The 21,984-nt window shown below is 34.4% G+C and overlaps 1 protein-coding gene across 1 annotated transcript in view; it reads right to left on the bottom strand.

Moving 5' to 3' along the window:
- Positions 1-21,984, bottom strand: part of Chm (CHM Rab escort protein) — a 160,514-nt gene that overhangs the window by 61,775 nt on the left and 76,755 nt on the right. Inside the window, exons 5-8 of the mRNA XM_006991157.4 lie at positions 19,335-19,716; positions 16,782-16,898; positions 16,106-16,226; positions 14,337-14,562 (exon numbers count right to left, since the gene is read on the bottom strand). Coding sequence (XP_006991219.1) covers positions 14,337-14,562; positions 16,106-16,226; positions 16,782-16,898; positions 19,335-19,716 — 846 coding nt within the window. The remainder of the gene's footprint in view (positions 1-14,336; positions 14,563-16,105; positions 16,227-16,781; positions 16,899-19,334; positions 19,717-21,984) is intronic.

Below are 21,984 nucleotides of genomic sequence, written 5' to 3'. Positions count from 1 at the left end.
TCAGCCAATTAAAAATAGACTAATGTTACTGCTGCTTCTTTAACCAATCATATATGAGATGATCTAAGTGTCCCTATAACTCCACTTAGCTGTGCTTAAAAGGAGCCTACACATCCCTCTTGGGGTTGTTGCCATTTTATACAGGTGAACGATCACACATGCATGATGGTATAATAAACACTCTTTGTTCTTGCATACTATTTGAGTCTGGAGTCTTCCTTCAGCATTCCCTCGGACCCTACAGGTTCTGGGAATCAAACGCAGAGCCTGATCTCTGAATGGAACTCACTCTACTAACTGAGCTATCTTCCCAGTCCAGAACAAGTTTTTACTCTATTTCATCATTACCAGACTAGTGGAAAACTTCTGCCTAATTTGTGGAAAGGGGGACAGTATAAGAAATAAAATGGGTCAAATGTTACATTAACTATCTCAGTCTCAAGTCAGGTGTCATTTATCTATCTAGTTAATAAAATGACAATATTTTCTATACTGCAGTGTTTATTGTTGTTTATAACTTTTAAATCAATTAAAATATTTAATTTACTAAGCCCATACTATGTATACATTGTGTAACAATTTCCTCAGAGATGAAAACATTCCATTTGGAGCAGAAGCTCCCTTAAGTAGATAAACAACTCAAAATAGCTTCAGGAAGCCCTAAAGGTGATTTATTAGGCCTCTCCTTGCCAGAGTAAACAAATGCTGAGAGTCTCTCTCAGAGAAGCCAAGCTACAAGAAGACGCTCAAATGAGAAAATCTACAAAAACAACTCTGAGACCAGAACCACTGCCTAGAAGGAAGCAGAAACGGGTTGAGATGCCTGGAAGAGGTTTATACCAGAGTAACTTAGAAAGGACACTCTCCAACCTGTTGAGCTGCATGCAGGCTGTGCAGTGTGCTCCAAGTTCCAGCTTTTATGAACTGTCACAAATGCCAGGGTTGGCCATTGTGATATAGCTGTTTTTGAGTAATTTCTGCTCCTATAACCCTGCAACCATACTCCTGTAAGTAGCCCCAATAAAACTCATTGGTTCACCAAATTGGAATTAGGTGGCGTTGGTACTTTGTTCTACTGTGAGATCCTTATCTGAGGTGAGTAGACATGTGTGTTGTGTCTACACAGGAAAAGTATTGTCTCACAACAGTATCGACCAAAGTTCTAACTATGTAATGACATATGAGCAAAATTTAAAAATTCAATTAACAATAAAAAAAAACTATACAGCATCAATTTGTGATAGGAACTACAGTGTGACAAAGATGACTTAGTTTTACATAGTGAGCACAGCTACCAACAGATAAAAAATTATTGAGTTATTGAATTACTGAACTCTGATGCTAGAGCCAGTTTATATAAGAAAAAAGTCTACAATATACAAATTAATTTTTCAGTAGTCACTGAAACATTTACTTTAAGTCTCAGGACTATAAAGTCATGCAACTTTGATATAATAATATTCTCCATTCACCTTAGATAACACAGAATATATGTTCTCTTATGTCATTACATTTGAATCTTAAAGTATCCGAGGGTCGGAGCTGGAGAGACAGTTCATCCATTAAGAGCACTTAATGGATGAAGGCTGGCCTTCAAAAGGTACAGGGTTCAATACCCAACACCCACATGGCAGTTCACAACTGTCTACAACTCCAGTTCCAGCAGATCCAATGCCCATTCCATGGATTCCATGGGCACCAGGCAAACACAGTGCAGACACACATGTAGGCAAAACAAGCATACACAAAATTATTTCTATTTGTTTATATTTTTTAAAAATACAAGGGTTGGAGATAAGGTCATATTATTTCCTTTTCCATAATATAAGTAAGAGCACTAAGGTACTGGAAATTGAAAAGAAACATTCAGCAATAACTAATTTCAAATAACATGAATGACAGAGAGAACTGAATTTAGAGGCTGCCGTTGTTTGGGCTTCTTGTTTTACTTGTACTTTGTTTCATTTTGATTGACAACCTTTAATTTATATTAAAAAATAACACTTTACATACTATTTATATCACACTTACAAGAAACAGTTACTCCAAAGAGACGGTAAAAATTGGCTTTGAATTTTTTTTTTAAAATTTGCCCATTAATATTGCATTACCTTGCAGTTCAATAACACTAAAATTTCAGGTTCAAACATTGACTTGTTAAAAAATATCATCCTTATCCAATAAGGAGCCAGTTATATTTTACCCTAATACAAATTACGGGAAGCATTTTAAGATTCAGAATATTATACCTATGTAACATAAGAAGAAATGGTCTTGGACAAGTTTTCATACCTTACCTATTAGGATAACCTATTACCTGAATCAGAACTGAAGTGGGTTATTTCTAAAAATAGAAGTTCAAACTGTATTACCTAGTTAGCCAATGAAGTTCTAATAAACTCTTAAGTTACAATGAATCCCTCACACCATACATTTAAATATTAGCAAGAAGTTATTCATATTAATTCTTTCCCTGTCAAAACCTGAGGAGTAATGTAGGCAAGAATACAAAGCATTCCATTGCTTTATTAACGACAATGCTCACTGATCTGTGAATAACCTGGAAAAAGAATGAAGATTATTGAGTTACTTTACCAATCTATCCATCCATCACTACAGAACAGGTATCAAAATGATGGATTATCTCACCACCCTGCTGTTTATCCCACACAACATTCTCTCCTCAAGGGGAAACACACAATCATAAAAACATAATCATGCTTCTCTACATAACTTCTATGACAATACAAACTAGTAACTAGAAAGAAAACTGTCTTTAAAATAATATACAACTGATTCTGAAAATTAGATATACTGCTGTGTTTTTTATCTACCAGAATTCTAGAGTCTATACTAATTCTTGAAACTTTCTGGACAATTTTTTAAATTATCTATTTCACATTGCTCTTATAATTTAATGAGAATAATTCCCAACAGTACATCTCAGTAGTCTTTATCATTTGCACATGGTGAAGACTGGCTATCATAAAGACTTTTATGGTACTCAGAGAGTCTGTTAACTTATTTTGGTGAACAAATGCACTTACACAAATTATTTAGACAAAATTAGGCATATAATTTCAAAATATCCCAAATTTCTGAAATCTAAGTGAATGATGAAAGACTGGATTTGAAGTTATTGTTCAGGAATTTGGCAAATCCCACTCTTCTATCCAGGCTTTCACTATTTTTATTTTAAACTGAGTTTTGCTTTTTTAAATGATGGCTTCAAGTGTGTGGTATATATCTGAAAGTCAAATACAAAAAGCTAATAGAAGTATAACCATACATATTCTTTTAGATTTATAGGCTGAACAGATAAAGGAGAAAATACACCATAATGTTCAATGTGATATTGATAATGGGTTAGAGAAGCCAGGAGTTGTAGTGCATGATTACAACCCAGCCCTTGAGAGACTCCGGCAGAAGTAGCACTAAGAGTTTGAGGTCAGCTTTGGCTACAGAGTGAGTTCAAGATAAGTCTGGGCTACATAGCAAAAGCCCATGTCATAAAACCCAAAAAAGGAATGGATTTGATTCTTTCCCTTCTTGCTTTGTGTGTGTGTGTGTGTGTGTGTGTGTGTGTGTGTGTGTGTGTGTGTGTGTGTGTGTTTTGCTGGTAATAGAACCCAAAATCATGTATAAGAACTACTGTGGAACTACAACCAGAGCCTTCAAATTATTATAATAATAATGTTTTTGCTCTTGTTTTCTAAAATTTTTGCAAATGAAATTATGGTTCTTACATAATAAGGACAATATTAGGTTTTGAACGTTGGTACCAACATAGAGCAATGATTAAATTGTGGTGTATACATCCATATACAAGGTTATTTCATCATTTAAAAATTTAAAGCCTGTACACACACACACACACACACACACACACACACACACACACACACAATTTACAGATGGTTGTCTTTACAAGCCTAGAATAGGTGAAAAAATATACATTCAACTTAATAGTTTATAATAGAAGTGGCAAATTCAAGGATGGAGAATGAGGCTACTATTTCCTTACAAAATTATGGAAGTGTGTTTCTTTGTACCTTCAAGGTTTCCCCCTAAATATGAAGACCTTGTATTGTTGAATAACTCACGTTTTAATAGGTATTTAGAATCTCCTACATGTAAAAAAGAACTTTGCTAAATGTCCTACTTGAATTGTTCTACTGAATGAAATGCTAAGTTATGTTAGATTGCTCTATTCCTTAAAGAAATTTTACATTGTTGCAGATTATAGAATCAAAACAGTACAAAAAGATTTTAAGAATGGACAGAAACTTTTAGTCTCACTCTTTGAATATTTAACTAGTGAAGGGGCTCCTTAGGCAGAGTGATCACTTTGTTGTATTATTGTGCCACTCACAAAATCTAATATGCCCTAAACTGGATGGATTTGCCTAAGTGCAACATCCAACAATGTCAAGATTTTTTCAAATGGATTTTGTCTACTACAAGTTAGTGGAGAAAGGTAGTGGCATTTAGTGGGAAGAGCTCAAGGATACTATTAAGTCTTCTGCAATACAAAGGACAGCCCTTCTCCAAACAGAAAGGAATCATATTGACATCAATATCTTTAAGTGTGAAACTGAAAAACTGTTCTAAAAGATATGTTAAAACTATGTAGCTGACTTGAATACACCACAGTAAATTGTAAGCAGGTTCAGACAAAGGATGGCTCTTATCTCAGAGCAGTCTAATATTTTGGTTTCTTTTCTTAAAATGGATAGTTAGCAACCGTCTGAATACTTTCAACTTCATCAAGATGCAGCCAGTCTACATTAAGTGCATAGCAGATCTTAAGTTCCTGCAAATCAATGACTTGCACATCTACATTGTACATTTTAGAACCTGGTTAAGAGTACTTAGTCTCTAACTGGCTCATGAATATGTTTTTTTTTCAATTATATATTTCTTGGATTGATATAAAGGTCTATGCTACATAATTTTTCACTACATATAGAATGCACTAAAAATCAATTATTGAATTAAATGGACAGATAAGAAGCCAAATCCACAGCAAATGTTTCTTCACATTTTTGGCTCATTTTTATTCAGCTTAATCTAATCTTTTTTGTAAATTATGATGGAAATCGAACAGCAGTGCCACTGATGGCAGTGTTTCCAGGGTCAGTAAGAACAGCAACACCTGGGAATTGGATAGAAATGCAAACTATCATGATCAACTCCAGCTCGACAAATCTGAAATCCTGGAGATGAGGTCAGTAATTTGTGTGTTAATTTCTGAATACCTGAGGAACACTACTGTAATATTTTATTCACATATAGTTTCCATGGTTATATATAAAATTAGCCTAGCTTTCACTTGTTAATATCTAGTGAATGGTTGAGATATACTAGGCATAATGTGGACTGAGGCATACCTGTACCATTTTCTAGTACAGTTTTTTGAAGTAGACCATAGAGCTTACAAAACTCAAACTACTAATACTTAACTTTTTGTGGAAAAATTTTTACTAATTTATATAGCTAAATCTGACTTTCTAACTCTGCCTCATATTCACTCTGTGTCATTCTTTAGAAGCAGCAAGCAGCAGTGATCATTAATAATCATAATAACAATAGTAACAGCAGATAATATTCCTATAATACATGAGTATAGAGTATTTTAAGACCTTTCTAGAAATTAACCATTGTAATACAACCTGTAAGATAGATGCCATTATTATCCTCACAAAGAAGAGAAATAGCAAGATACTAGTTATCTGCTCAAATATGCCTGACAAGTAAATAGCAGAGCCACCATTTGATTTCATGAGTCTGTCACCCTTCTTCACTATACATACTTCTGGCCCACATGACTAGGGCATAAGTAGCCATTTGTATCCAGTTGGAAGTAGTACATTAAAATTACTGTTTCAGTAGCAACATATTCCAAGTTTACTGTGTCCTGACACACATCATATATCTTATAGATCCCCCAAGCATTATTATAATTCACTCCTTGGGACTTTGTGCTTTTATGATCTCTTAACAAATATTAAATAATGAAAATTCATAGCAATGACTCAATTCTTTTAAATCACAGCTGTCTGTGAAAATATGAAGAAACTATGGTTCTTTTATATAAAAACCCACATGTATAATATTTCATATATACAAATTCCAATGATTAATGTACTGTAGATTAAGAAGCTTTGTCATATCTCCTTTTCTCAGAAAAAGTTATTTTAACTATTATATACTTCATGAGCCACAAAGAATGCATATTAGGAATCTGCATTCTAGCCTCAGTACCGTTTTACTTTAATTCTCCTCATTTGTAAAATCAGACAACCAGTCAAAACAATTTCTATGTACATTCCCCCAGGTCTATTATTCCCAGAATTATAGCTTGACTTCTGTATGAAAAGAGATTAAGGGGATTTCATTAAAGGGGGGAAAAAACCTAAAGTTTATTTGTCATTGGCAAAAACAATGAGGTAGATATCAAAAACCCTTTCTGACTTCTTATGCAATTGAAAAAAAATGTACATGTTCAGTTTCTCAAAAGTTTAGTATCTAGTCATTTAAGACTTCCCCTTGATTTTCGGATAGATTTATCCAAATTAACAAATGCCTCTTATGATTCTAAAAGTCCCCTGGTAGAAAAAAAAAAGTCCTGATTATTAAAGGATGAACTAAGTAGATTCCTTTGGCCTGAAAGGTATTTTCTACTATGATTTGTCCAAAAGGAACCATAAAACATTAAGCAAAATATACTGATCTACTGATTTTCTAATGTTGAACTCTAGACTGAAGAAGGCTTTCAAAAGCAAAATGACACAGCAATACCAACTATCTCAGTCTATAATAAAAACCCAAACCAATGGTTACCACCAAATCAAAGCAGCATCTGCATGCCCCATTTGTAGTAGAGATCTGAAATCACTTACTGAATTTATTCAGTGAAAGTCTCATTCCTTTCCATCCTGTTGCTCCAATAACTTTGAATAATGTTGTTAAAGATGTATACATCCATTCACACATTTTGTACATTTGGGTCTTGCTCATGCTCTCTTTTAAAAATTATTAATTTAGAGATAAAGCTTGAGGTCTACAATTTCCTGCAATAATGGGACTTTTCTTACATATTATAATTGCAATATAATATGCAGGGAAATGTTGAGTCTGAACAATCAGTAAAAAAAAAAAGTTTGATGGTGGTAATTTAGTTGAATGTGCATGGTTACATGCATGCACATACACACTTATGTGTTTATACACATATGATAAAACTGAAAACACTCCCATTGTTCATCTTTAGTTTTCCACACTGGAAGGATAAAATGAGATCAAATAAAGGCCACTAAAGCACAAAAGACTAAATTACTGGGTAAAGGAAACTTTAAATACTCTCGTATTTCCATTTTCCCCTCAAACAAAACTCTCTGGGCAGTTCTACACTACTTATAAAATATGCAAAATCTATTTGCTCATGCTTCTGAGAGGGCTCAACAGGCAAAGTCACTTGCTGCCAACCAAGATGCACACGAATTTGACTGATCCCTGGAACTGGAAGGAAGGAAACAATACTTGCAAATTGTTCTTTGTCATCTGCCTACATGATGTGGGCCTAGTATGGTACACACCTACATATAAACGCACATGCGTGCAATGAAAGAATGAATATATTAAATAAACTAAAATTTGTTTGCTCCCAATGTGCTGCTCCATTTCTCACATTATAAAAACATAACACTATATAAAATTAATTCTGAACTAGAAAGTAGTTTTAAAATGTATTATGTCACCAACTACACAGATGGCAGTAATAAATTCCTAAATTTAGGGACAGAAAAAGAACTTCTGTTTGGAAAATAAGCTATGTTTAAAAAAATCTATATACTGCACACATATTCTGTCCAGCGTGCCAGAAAAAAAATATTAACCAACTGAAACCTGGTAAAGAAAATTTTAAGACTTGCTAGACTAGAAAAATACATAGGTTTCCATCCAATATGGTCCCAATTATATGCTCTGACATATTAATGTATACTAGGTAGCAAAATAAATAAGCTTCATTTTCTTTGCTAAAAAAAAAATCTACCTATTTAAAATGATAAAAGCCTCAAAAGGCATTTATTCATGGAAGTTATCTCTAGTACTTAAAATGTTATACTGCTTACACAGAATTCATTTAGGATGCAAGGATATGACTTACAAATGTCTTTGAATCCTTCACATAAATATGCATGCACACCATTTATAACAGTAGCCTTGATGAGAACACGCTGTAACTGGCTGTGAGAAATGCTTAAGAGGCTTATATTAAAACAGAATACAGAATGGTGGTTAGAAATCACAGAACAGGTGACACCTTATTCTGATAACCTGGTGATAAAAAGCATAGGCTATGATGTATAGATAGTGGTAGTGTTAGTAGTTTAGGGTATAAACAGATCAATATTTACATGAAATTATAGTGCTGTATGCAGTAAATCCATTAAAAACTTAAAAAATAGTATCGCTAAGCCAAGTAAATACATTTTTACTATAACTCAGTGCCATGTATTTAAAATACACCAAGGACTCAGAGTTGTGTTAATTACCAAAGAACTAGTTAAAAGTTTAATATAATATTTCAAGTATTACAGGAAAAGGTTTGTTTGTTGTTTCTAGTATTCATTCCTTGAAAGAATAGTTCAAATTGGAGAAGATCAAGTAAAATTTTTATAACAACACCAAATTTGAACCATAGGCACAATACTGATGCAAGCTCAGTAAAAGAAAAAATAGAAAGTTTTGATAGCATTTTAGCCTTAAAAAATGTCAATGAAATGATTCCTAATGATCATCATAGATCTGTGCCTAGTGCAAGTTTCATCAGAGAGGCCTCCTCCGGCAACTGATGTGAGCAGATGCAGACACCCATAGCCAAATATTAGGTGGAGCTTGGGAAACTTTTATGGAAGAGGAGGAGGAAGGATTGTAGGAGCCAGAGGGTCAAGGACACATGGAGAACAAGGCCCACAGAATTAACTAAGATGGGCTCATGGGGGCTCATAGAGACTGAAGCAGCAATCAGGAGGTCTGTGCTAGTTCCTCGGCATACATGCTAGGGTTGTTTTACTTCAGGTTTTCTTGGGACTCCTAATAGAGGGAATGGGGTTGTCTCTGATTCTTTTGCCTGCACTTGGGACCCTTTCCCTCCTCCTGGGTTGCCTTGTCCAGCCTTGATATGAGGAGATATGCCTAGTCTTACTGTAACTTGTTATGCCATTTTTGGTTGACATCCCTGGGAGGCCTGCTCTTTTCTGAATGGAAACAGAGGAGCAGTGGATCTGGGGGAGAGGAAAGGTGGAGGGAAAGGAGGCTGCAGTAGGGATGTATGAGAGAATAATAAACAAAAAGGAAAAAAATCAAGAACAACAAACAAACAAAACGATTAACTACCAACTTAGGAGGAAATGCTCTTGTTTGTCTAGGATATAATACATAAATATCTCATTCTGAAGTATTTTCATATTTTGAAATATATGCAATATACAAAAGGTGACAAGGTAGTTTAGTGATGAGATCCAAATTTAAACACTAACTTATCTGTGTTTAATATATTCCTAATAAAAAAGGATGAGGGTAAGTTTAAACATGTTTGCTGTATGGGTGTTTAGACAATAAAGTAGCAGGTAACATGTGGAATTCTCCACTTGTGGCATCATGTCAGCACTCCAAATTTCAGACTTGGGCATATTAAGGATTTCAATTTTTCAGAAAAAGACTACTGCTTTTTATGATTAGCTTTAGATAAGGTCTCACTATATAGTCCAAGCTGGCCACAAACTCATGGTGATCCAGGATTGGAATTGTGTAACATGATGCTAGGTTGCTTCCTTTCATCTGTATAAAGTATTAATAAATAAGTCAGTGTGCTGCAGATCACTTCACAAGGAACTTTTAATTCCATCCCTGTTCTTTACCCAGTTTGGTAGAAATGAGTGTAGCAACAGAAAAAAAATTACACCATAGTTTCTGAAAAATGTAAACAAAAACTCCACAAGAAACAGCAGTTATACATGAAAAGAGTGACTAAGAAAAGTATAAAACTTCCTACTTAATTTCTTTTTTAATCATTTTTATTTATTTTTGAGATTATAATTTAATTATATTTCTGCCTTCCAACCCTCCCTTATACCCCTCCCCACTCTCCATCAAATTCATGGCCTGATTTTTTCACTGTTATTGCATTCATGTATGTACATGTATATACACACATACATATACATACATACACACACATACACACACACACACACACACACCCCTAAATATAACTGGGTGGTACACGCCAGTAGGATATGATGCAGAGTCAGATGCAGGAGGATCACAGGTCCCTACCTAATTTCAATTAATAGCACGAGCTATGGTTCTAAGAGTTCAACACTCCTCCATCATCTCTACTTTGTCTCCTATGTAGGAGGAAGAAAGAGACCTATAATATTCAGAAATTAGTCATTTCCATTCTTATAATCAAATATTTAGGAAATATAAATATGAGAATACATGTTTCCACTTACTCTGTGATGCAACACTATAACAGAACCATCTGTTCACACCAAAAAAAATATTCTATTTTACATGAAACAATTCTTCCTGCACTCCTGATAATGAACTGAAGGAAAGCAACCACCAATGATAAATACCTCATCCCTGAAACACATGGAAGAACACACTACAAAACTAGGGCTGAAATTACAGCTTTGAGCAATAAACACTACTACAACAAAAATTATGTGTTCAAAAGCTTTATGCCAGTTTCATCATGGTAGAGCTATACTGGGTTGCATAACCAAGTGAAGGTCCTGGAAAAGAACTAGTAACACCTCAAATTTGTAGTGCCTTGCTGACAAAAGCAAATAACTGCAGAAATACAAAGTACCTCAAGTTCTGAGAGACCAGATCAAAGGAAAGCAGTGCAAGAGGAAATAAAACACTAATCTGAATCAGCAGGATTAACACATGACACTAATTGACCATATAAAAGTATATATCAAACAGAATGAGAATGTAAAATTCTAGGCTCTGAGAGCATGCACACATGTGGAGGCTATACATACATTCAAGCATACACAGATACTCATAACATGAAAAAAATCCAACAAATATTTTATAAAACAACTCATATGTATTTTCATAATTTAAAAGTTTTTACTAGCTAAAAAGATAAACTGAGTTTGGTGGGACATGCTTATATAATCTGAGTACTTCAGAAGCTGAAGTAGGAGAATGGTGAGTTTGAGGCCAGCCTGAGCTACATAATGAGATGTTTTTCACACAAAGAGACTAATATAGTTGACTTTTCAAAACATAAAATGTGTAAACAATACTATATTTTTATCATTTACTATGATCAAATAATACCAAATGTACACTGTAGACTTTTAAAAACTATGGCATTATGAAAAATTAATATTAATCCAAATTTTACACACTCTGACACAGAAACAGTATATGGTACCATTCACAGTGGAAAGAAAAGTAAGCAACACAAAGATAAATGTGGTCCATACTGTGTTACTGCAATCATTTCATAGCTAGCTCATGTTATAGTCAGCAAACTCAAGTGTTACACTTAAGATTCTGAGTGGCAGCAAACATCACAAAAGCAGTTTGTTTCCCCAAGAAAGAGTGTGTAAAAAAAATGATCTTTCCTTACATAATTTTTGTCACAAGCAATACTCACAAAATATGTATTAATAATGTTATTGGTATGGTTTCAAGTCAACCACAGGCTACCAGGATTTAGACTTTGGAGGTTAATAGATCTGATTTCAAGGAAGGGTCAGTTCCACTGACTATTCCATCAAATAAGTTTTCAAGTTTCAGCCCAACAACCGGGAAAGGCAAGGAAGAATACAAGAGAGCTCAAGTAAGTCTCCCACAAGCAAACCAAAGAGACAGTAAAGAATTAATAAACAAAGCTTTAACAGAGACAATTCAAACACCCAACTTAATTCTTAGAAATCTACTACAGCTATAAAACTTACCCCAGGTTACAATGGTAGTAAACAAAGACACCCCATTTAAACATTAAACATTAAAGCAGCCTATCTACAAAGTTCATATTCTTAACTACCACGCTATACTACCAGTCAAAAAGCTACACAGAAATGAAAAGCTTCCTGAATCCAACCATACTAATCTTAACAATCTTCTTGGAGAACACAAACACAGACAAAACACATAAAATTTTAACTATGATCAATAATCAGAATACACTTAAGAATCCTGTAAATCATTAAGAAAAGGGCAACAACCCAAAAGATAAATGGGCAAAAGATGAAAAAGTAGTCCTCAGAATAGAGATCATGAATATCCAATAAATGACAGGCTCAACCTCACAGGAAATCAGGGCAATGAGTAAAGACTAATGACATTGTTTAAATGCTGGGAAATACATAAAGCAAATAGAAATTCCTATATACTGTTCCTAGGGTCTAACTAATAAAATTATCAAAAGAAATAACAATATTATAATAGTAAAATGTAAAACACACATGCTATGGCTAAAAAAAGAATCCATTCTTGTCTGGAGATGACTCACTGGTTAAGAGCCCTGGCTGCTCTTGCAGAGGACCCATGTTTGCAGCTCAGCTATCACATGTCAGCACACAACCATCTATAACTTCAGTTCTAGTGGCTCCTCCATGGACACCAGGCACACAGGTGATGCACATATGTTCATGCAGGAAAAGCACTCATACAAAATCATTTATAAAAACCTCATTCTTAGGTACGCCTCCTAAAGGAAATATTATATGTGTTGTGGGAGTGTATGTGTGTGCCTGTGCATCCATAGGTGTCCTGCTCTACTACATTACTGTTCACCTTGGAACAGGGTGTAGTGATTTGAATGATAATATCCCTCAATAGTTGTTGGGGTTGTTTGGGGAGGTTTAGCACGTGTGGCCTTGCTAGGGCAGTATATTACTCATCACTCATCAAGTTCATTCTACTTCCTGCTTGCAAATGAAGGTGTGAGATGAGCTTCCTGCTCCTGCCACCATACATGTTGCTCTGGCTCCCCACCATGATAGGACTCCTATCCCTCTGGAAATGTACACCAAATAAACCTTTCCTTCCATAAGTTAGATTGGTCATGCTGTTTCATCACAGCAATAGAAAAATTAAGACAGGGCTTCTCAATAAATCTGGAGCTAGGTTTGTGACAAGCAAGCCACAGAGATCCTCTAGTCTCAGACTTCTTCCACAGAACTCTAGAGTTACGGGCACACAGGTGACTACTTCTGGCTTTTTTTTGTTGGTTCTGAGGATATGAACTCAGATCCTCATGCTTGCATGGCAAGCACGCTTTATCTATTGGCCCATCTTTCTAGCTGCTCCAAAAGAAAGTCTTGAACACATATATCATAAGATATGCTGTGCTGGCTAGTCTTACATCAACTTGACACACAAACTACAGAGTTTATCTGAAAGGAAGGAGCCTCAATTGAGAAAATGCTGCCATAAGATCTAACTGTAAACCTTTTCTTAATTAGTGAGCAATGAGGGAGGGCCAGGCCACTATGGGTAGTACCATCTCTGGGATGGTAATCCTGGGTTCTATAAGAAAGCAGGCCGAGTAAGCCAATGGAAGCAAGCCAGTAAGCAGCACCCCTCCATGGCCTGAGTTAGATCCTGCCTCCAGGTTCCTGCCCTGTTTGGGTTCCTGTCCTGACTTCTTTTGATAAAGAACAGTGATATGGAAGTGTAAGCCAAATAAACCCTTTCCTCCCCAAGTTGCTTTGGTCATGGTGTTTCATTATAGCAACAGAAACCCTAACTAAGACACATACACAAGGATGTTAATAGAAAATATCAACAAAAAAAAATGGGAAAAAAAGCAGCTTATGGTACATTTACAATAGACTTATCTAACAATGAAAATTAAATAAAATATAATTGAATATATTAATACATATAAATATAAATCTAAAAGATTAAAAATGCATATATACAATATCATTGTTGAAACATAATGTTGGGTGACAATAGAGATTTATAATACTTTATCAGGTCCAAAACAGGCCAAACTGAATATATCATTTAGATGGAACCAACAAACATTAAATTGCCTATAAAAAACAGAATGAACTATGTTTGTATATACTAATTCTTCATTGAATTAATTTGAAGATAAGAGCTTCTAGAAAGAATCCTGGCCTCAACGTGCTATGTAGCCAAGAGTGGCCTTGAACTTCTAACCCTCCTGCTTTCACGTCTCACATGCAAGGAACACTGGGATGCACCACCAACCTCATCTTTGTTTAATTTTCATGTTAGTCATACAACATTAAGTCCTCTTTTAGAAGACATAAATTGTAACTTACCTGCAAAAACACTGTGGGAGTTCACCTTGGCCATATAAAGGAAACAGGAATGGAGTGTTGCCATACCGCCCAAGACAGTGAAGAAAGTTTTTGGTAGCTTTGAGGCCATCTACAGTACAGCTTGTTGGCTCTGAGGTCATTGCAATTGAATGCAGGACAAAATATTGTAGGTTGGGGGTTAATTTTTGCGTTTTTAAATATTCAGAAAATGGAGTTTCCTCATATGCTATGAAAAGAAAGATGAAAATTTATCAATTAAAATCCAATTTAATTTCTATTTAAAAATATCCCACATTAATAGAGTCAAGTCTGTTAAAGACTTCAAACAGGACACTAGTGGTCCTTATTACTAGTTTGGACATGTACTATGGGTCTTAAGAACAAAATATGGAAACAACCTCATTATCCTAAATAAATTGATGGCATAGTTTTTAAGTTTTAAATGACAAACCTTTACTATTTTATTGATATGAAAATCCAGGAAGACATTAAATAATTCAATGAATTATGCTGAATGGCAATAACCTCAATTCATCAGCATTTAAACTATATAATAATGTTAACACAAATCTGAAAATATTAAGCAAGATAAAATGTAGTGAACTGATAAAATGAATTAATAAAAATGTCACTTTTGTTACATTTTGCATTTTCCTTTTGTTAAATATGTATTTTGCATTCAAACCTAGAATAAAAAACTTTTACTAAAAAATAATGAAACTAATTTCTGTGTGGCTGCTGGAACCCAACATGCTGATAATCACACTTCAAATAATAAGGAACATCTACAAAACTAGTCCTTTCATTACCTAAGAGAAAACAGGTAAATGTACTACTTGTGGGAAGAAACAATCTTGTGACAACAGACATTAGTTTAGGTAAATAATCTAAGTCAATAAAAATGATAGAAGTTAACTGACTGACAGGCTCTAAGTTTAGGCACTGGAAAGAACAACCTGTTATTTCTTCAGGCTTTACTAGCAAGAAAGAGGTTTTCAGAATTCCATCAAAACAAACCATGATGCAATTCTCATTGTAATTTTATAAATGAATTATGAACAAAATATTTTAATTTTGCACAATTTTCCACCCCAATGTACTTGAAAAGCAGTAGACATTAAAACAATGAAATCAATTTTCAACAGACTAAAATAACTGTACGTAAAATTACAATAGTAGGCTTAAAGCTAAGATTGGAAGCCACAGCTTCTCTAAATCTAGAGGTTTCTAGTATACATCACATAGCATTTATGTCAATAAAATGAAGAGCTCAACATTTCAAGTAAAAACAGTCCTGAAAAGTGACATCTACACAAATTTATTATTATTATTAATGACAAAGACGAAATAACAAAAAGAATGGCATATATCAACAATCAATTAATAGGCTATATCTCATGAGCCATGTCCTACATTCAGTTCCTAGTGCCATACACACATAGATTAAATAATCAGTTATCCAGGGTATTTAATTTAAAAAGAATAAAAATGAGGGCCTGGCATGACATTCTGGCAATGTTGAAAATCTCTGCATTATAGCCACTTGACGCATATGGGTACCAAGCATTTGAAATATGGCTAGCATGACTAAGAGAATGAAGTATTTAATTTGAATGAATTTAAATAGTACCATGTTGCTATGGCTAACTTACTAGATACAGTAGAAGTTAGAATGCATTTTAGAATAATTAGTTGTTTACCAAATTGAGGAACCGTATTAAAATTAAAATCACAAATAATTAACAAAACAAGTTAATGGAAAGCAATACCTTTGTATGCATCAGGATGTTCTTCATATTCCATACAAAATGTTAGAAATTTCATAAGCATTCGTTTTTCTACCATAGTAAGTCGTTTGCTATTGAAGACATCTGCTCTAGAACAGGGAACCTGAAAAGTATTTGTAAGTGAAGACGATTTTAAAATGTTTCCTAATGACACAGTATTCCAGATTATACTTTGTATTCCTTTCCTCATTACAAGGTTATCATTTCCATTCCATCCTGGCTGCTTCATGTCACCTTTCATCAGTTCTAATAGCATCTCTGTTAACTACAGAGCTAATTAACTTGAGAGCTCTGTTACTTAATTCTGCCAAGTTGTTCTTCATGCCATTAAAAGGCCAATGACATGTCACCCCTAATAAGGAACAAATGACAATTCAAATATAGCATTGCTGCCTGAAACTAGCATTTCCTCAACATTAAAATCAACCTGGGGAATAAATGTTCAAAAATAAAACAGGAAATTTACTGAAGCAAATTTTGTATTTACATTTATAAACAACCATGCAAAGTTGGAATTTACTGCCTTACTAGGAAAATAGTAATTGTCCTTTCTTATCCTTCTAAATGAGTAATAGTAACTTGAAAATAGTAATTGTCCTTTCTTATCCTTCTAAATGAGTAATAGTAACTTGACTCACATGGTTAAGTGATACAGTACCTGTTCCACAATTCCATCTCGAAATGCAAGAATCCTTGTAATATTTTTAAACTCTGCATATCGACTAACGTTTGATTTGATTAGAAGATCAATTAGTAATCCCCGAGAATAGAGAAGCTGTAAGCAGAAAGTATTTGAGAAGATATGATCAAAGACAAAATAATGGAAAATGGCAACTAACACACACACACAAACGTGTTAGAATTTAAGTATATATATATATATGTATATATTGCATAAGAGAATTCATTAAATATTCACAGTTCATTACTGTAATTTAAACCAAAAAAATCTATAATATAAAAGGTTTCTTCATAACTTGTTCTCACAGTAAAACCTGAACTCCTAAATAGTTCTTCTACTCTTGTCTAGATGATATATGAACATTCATGAATTTCATTACAGAAATGTTAATGCATTTAGTTATGAAATCTCTTTTCAGGTCTGCTAAGAATGTTATACTGCACACACTACATCAACATATCCACTATATTTCCTTCTTAAATATCTTTGTCACCTCAGGATCCAAAGATCTAAGGCTGATACAGGATTTTGAACTGGATATAGAGCCAGTTGGTTTTAAGAAGAGATCAGCACAGTGGACCACCCCATGCAACCAATATAGACAAACCAACCCAAAACAAACAAAATCACCTCACATGGATTTGTGATACATTTCCATAACAGAGTCAAATTCTTAGCCCCTCATACTCTAAGTTTATATGACATATAATCTTTTCAAGAGGTGAACAATTTCACTATTGATATCTGTGTGAAGGACTGACTTAATCTTTCAGTGTACCTTATAATTAATACCACAGGGGAAAACAATAAAACTTTAAACAGTATTATCTATCATGTTAGAAATTCAACCATATGTATAAATATTATATATTTGGATACTTCCTATGATCATGGTACTTATAATTTATAACTCAATACACTAAAAAGATAAAAGCTATATTTATAATAACTGGAAAAAATTAAATAAAATGTTTCACTATACAAAGAAATATGGAAGCATAAAATTTTGATCTCAATTATTAATTTGAGCACCAAAGATGATCTGTATATCAATAAATTATGAACAATTTTGTAAACTATCATATTAGTTTAGCATTATGCCAACTGAAGTTAATGTGTCATTTTTAGAAATTAATCTAAATACTCTGACTAAATAAATATGCCACGCTATTTGATTACCTCATTCTTAACACACTGTAAGTGATACACCTTACATAATTTTTAAAATGACAAGTCTTAACTATAAAGTAGAATAAAGTGGTATTCCATTTGCTTAAAAAATAATTATTTCTGATGTAATACTCCATCAAGAGGCACAATTTTATAAATAATTAATACAGTCTAAAAATTCATTCTAATTATTAAGTCAAATAAAGCTTAAAAGAAGTAAATTTCAGTTTTCACTGAAGAATAAAAAACCAATTTTAACTAAAATTATCTTAGACATAAGTTTCTGAAGCATGGAAATAATACATGTACCGCATTTAATCATACATTTTTTTCAATGTCCCCTAAGTGATCTACCATGTCAATTTTACATGAATGAGATGAAACAAAGCTGCAATCACACTAAAATAATCAGAAGCCCTTTTAAACAATTTGTTTTGTCTATTTGGCACACTGGCTCCATAACTGAGGTATATAAGCTTACTTAGAATTGTTAAGTCGGAAAAAAAGAACTTTTATGTTGATTTTTCTCTACTATTCTGAATAGTACAATATTTTATGTAGGGAAATATTTATATTTCCACACACTAAGTTCAAAGTGAACAGGGGAATGGGCATACTGGATTTCATCAGCAAAATATAAAGTGCATGAATTGTCCCCTCCCTTTTCTCTTATCACACTCTTTATGGCAAGTCTGATGGGGTATTTTATTATTATTTTGAACAAAAATATCCTTGCTTCTTATGAACCCCATGCAGTATTGAAGTCTCCCATGACCTAGCAACAGCATCAGAAATTATAATGTTAGAGTTAATTATGGAAAAACCAGCAAAGACAAAAGAATTCTTCACATGCTTTGCCACTACTAGAAAGGTATGCTCCAATGTCCTCAAACCTGACTGTATGATTTTAAAAAATGCATTTGTTCATTTGGAATACTTATACTAAGGATAAATTTTATAAGGGCTAAGGACATTTAAATAAAATTTATTGCAAAGAACATGAGATTTGAACACAAATTCAATAGAATTTTTCTTCTGATGGAATTGATAGTGCCCATGAATTAGAATATTAAGATGAACTACCTGCCCTAATACATTAGCATTCTTCAGACGAAAATATTTAGTATAATTTAAAAGTGCAGTAACTATATTAATACTAACATTTTAGTGTAATTTTAACCTATACTTAAAACAACTCTTTTGTAACTGAATTATAAAATTCTGTTTACTATCTTTATGTAAAGCAAACATAATTCATAAACTAAAATAAAGAAAAGTACACTGAGAGTTCCAGATGCTATTTTCAATCATTTAAAATTATTGTTGTTCTACGTTAAGATGTATAAAATTAGTACTTACTTTTGATACTAAATCAATATTAAATCTTCTGCCTTCTTTAATAATCTGTGAGTAAGTAATGGTATTTTTCTTTGGTGGCTCTGTGTTGTCTTGTACTTGAGGCACATTTTCACTTGTCTCTTCCTCTGAAGTTTTAGCATCACTAAGATTTTCTTTCTCTTCTGCTGCTTCAGCATCATTTACTTCTAGTGAACTCTCTGGATCACTGCTCTGAGTCTGTTCTGCTGGTGTTTCACAGCTCCGGGTGCTTAATGACTCATCTGCAGTAGGCAGGCAAGAAGCTTCTGCAGCCTCTGCAACCTCTATGGACTTCACAGATGTCACAGAAGCATGATTTTTCTGCAGTGCACCAGCTTCTTCAACATCTTCGTGCAAATCCTGACTAATGAGAAATTATGATAATAATCAGTATCATGCTTCTGATATTTCTACTATGCTCCAATTTCTTACTGCTTTAAACTTTTTGTGGTAAGTTTTATTCTTCTATCCTTTTGTCTTAAGTTCGGAGTACATAGTGCTAAAGTTTCAACATGAAATTTGAAATCATTGTTTCCTATTTACTATTGATACTTCTTACTCCACTGAAAGCTTCATTTCCAAAGTTATTACTAGAGTAAGCATTTTTATTCTACTGTTATTTGATACAATAGACTTCCATTCATCTTGCCTACATTGCTGACAGCTTTAGAAATGTCATCCAGGTGGTGTTGGCTTGAGAGTTATGAAGGATATAAGAGTAAAGGGGACATAGAATCTTTCTCCATGGTTTTAGAAAGCTACAGAGGCCAGGAAACAGTGGTAATGAACCTAAGAGGGCAAGAGACCCTAAGAGGCCTTTGTGTGAAACCTGGATTGCAGTGAAGAACCAAAGATGTTGGAGATGTCAGAGCCATGTTTTGGTCCAGTATTTCCTCACTATGCCCCATTCCTCCCTTTTGGGATGTGAATGTGCATTCAGTGCTACTACATGTTAGAAGTGTGTAATTTGTTTTCAGATTTTACAGGTGGTTACTTATGAGACTGCTTGAATCTCAGAAAAGACTCTCTGGGCTTTGGTTTTTAAAACAGTGTTGCAAAAGAATAAAAGGTGGTGATTTAAATGAGAAATTATCCCTGCTTAGTCTCAGGAATTTGAATACTTGGTCCATGGTTGGTAGTGCAGTGTGGGCAGTTTAGGAGATGTGGTCTTGCTGGAGGAATTATGTCATTGAGGGTGGGGTTTGAGATCTTAAGGCCTGTGGTTCAAGATGTGAGCTCTCAGTAGCCTGCTCTAACCAACATGTCTACTGCTTACTGCCATGCTTACCCACAGTGACAGACTCTTATCCATCCCTCTGGGACAACAAGCCCAAATAAACTTGGTCATGATGTTTTACCACAGAAACATAACTGACATGTAAATATCTAGGACAAATTACTCTCAACCTAGATATACTTTATCTTTTGATTTTCCCTAAGGGAAGGCTTTAATACCAAGTGTATATTCCTTAAAATATCTTCATAGAAGACCCCACTTCCAAGAGTAATTAGGCAACACAAATTGGACTTGATATGAAAAAAAAATAGGAGAAAACTCAAATTTAGGTTAGTAGGGAGTTAAGTGTAGAGAGGGTGGATATGGGAAGAGTTGAAGGGAGTGAACATGATCAAAATACATCGTATGAAATTATCAAAGAATAAAAATATTACTTAAAAGTCTATTACAGTTAGTTTATGTCTAATAAACTCCAGATGAAAATAACATATATAGGCAAAGTTTTTTTCCTTCTCTTTTTGAAATTATAATATTATTACATAATTTTCCTTCTGTTTACTCCCTTCAAATCCTCCCATATACCCACCTTGCTCTTTCAAATTCATGTCAGAAGCTACACCATTAAATTCTCACCAACATAACTTCCTAAACATGAGCTGAACAAGGAAAACAATAGACATGTAATCATATTTTAATATAAAAACGCTTACATGTAGAAAGCAGAAAAAGTTAAGCCAAGGGAAGCCAAGGTATTATAAATTTGAAATTCTGGGTGGAATGGAAATGAAAGAATAGAAGGATAGTCACAGGTTAAGAAATTAAACACCAGCATGCCAGACAACCAGGTAGCATCTCCACAAACCATATCCACACTTTCTATTTCCCTAGACCAATTCCTCTGGGTCCTCCCTAGTGCTGCAACAGAGCACCAGCTGCAGTCTCCACTCCACCCTACCCACATCTCCTGTATGCACCAGAGACCATGCCCTCCTGCTCTCCCTCCTCCCACTCATCACCGTATCCTAGCACCCAACTCAGGTGGACTCTACTTGCCCAACCAGAGGCCATGTCTGCCAGAAAACCAAGTAGGGTGCCGATGGACCTTCTCCAATCTCTCTGCTACCCCAAGACCAATCTCTCAGGCTCATACCTAGAACTACAACAGAACATTAGGTTTGGTCTTCCTTCTGCCATGCCCACATCTCCTGTGGATCCCACCATCTATCCCCTCTTAAACTCCCTCCCTCCAAGCTGACACTATATGCCAGGCCCCAACTCAAGTGGAGACCTGCTACTCAGCTTCAGGTCATGCCCCTACAGAACTTCTCTACTCTCTATGTTCCCCTAGAACCAATCCCCCCCCTCTACTCACTAGCACTGCAACAGACCACAAGC

Source organism: Peromyscus maniculatus, chromosome X (assembly GCF_049852395.1).
Source record: "Peromyscus maniculatus bairdii isolate BWxNUB_F1_BW_parent chromosome X, HU_Pman_BW_mat_3.1, whole genome shotgun sequence".
NCBI lineage: Eukaryota > Metazoa > Chordata > Mammalia > Rodentia > Cricetidae > Peromyscus > Peromyscus maniculatus.
This window is presented reverse-complemented; position numbering and strand designations above follow the sequence as displayed.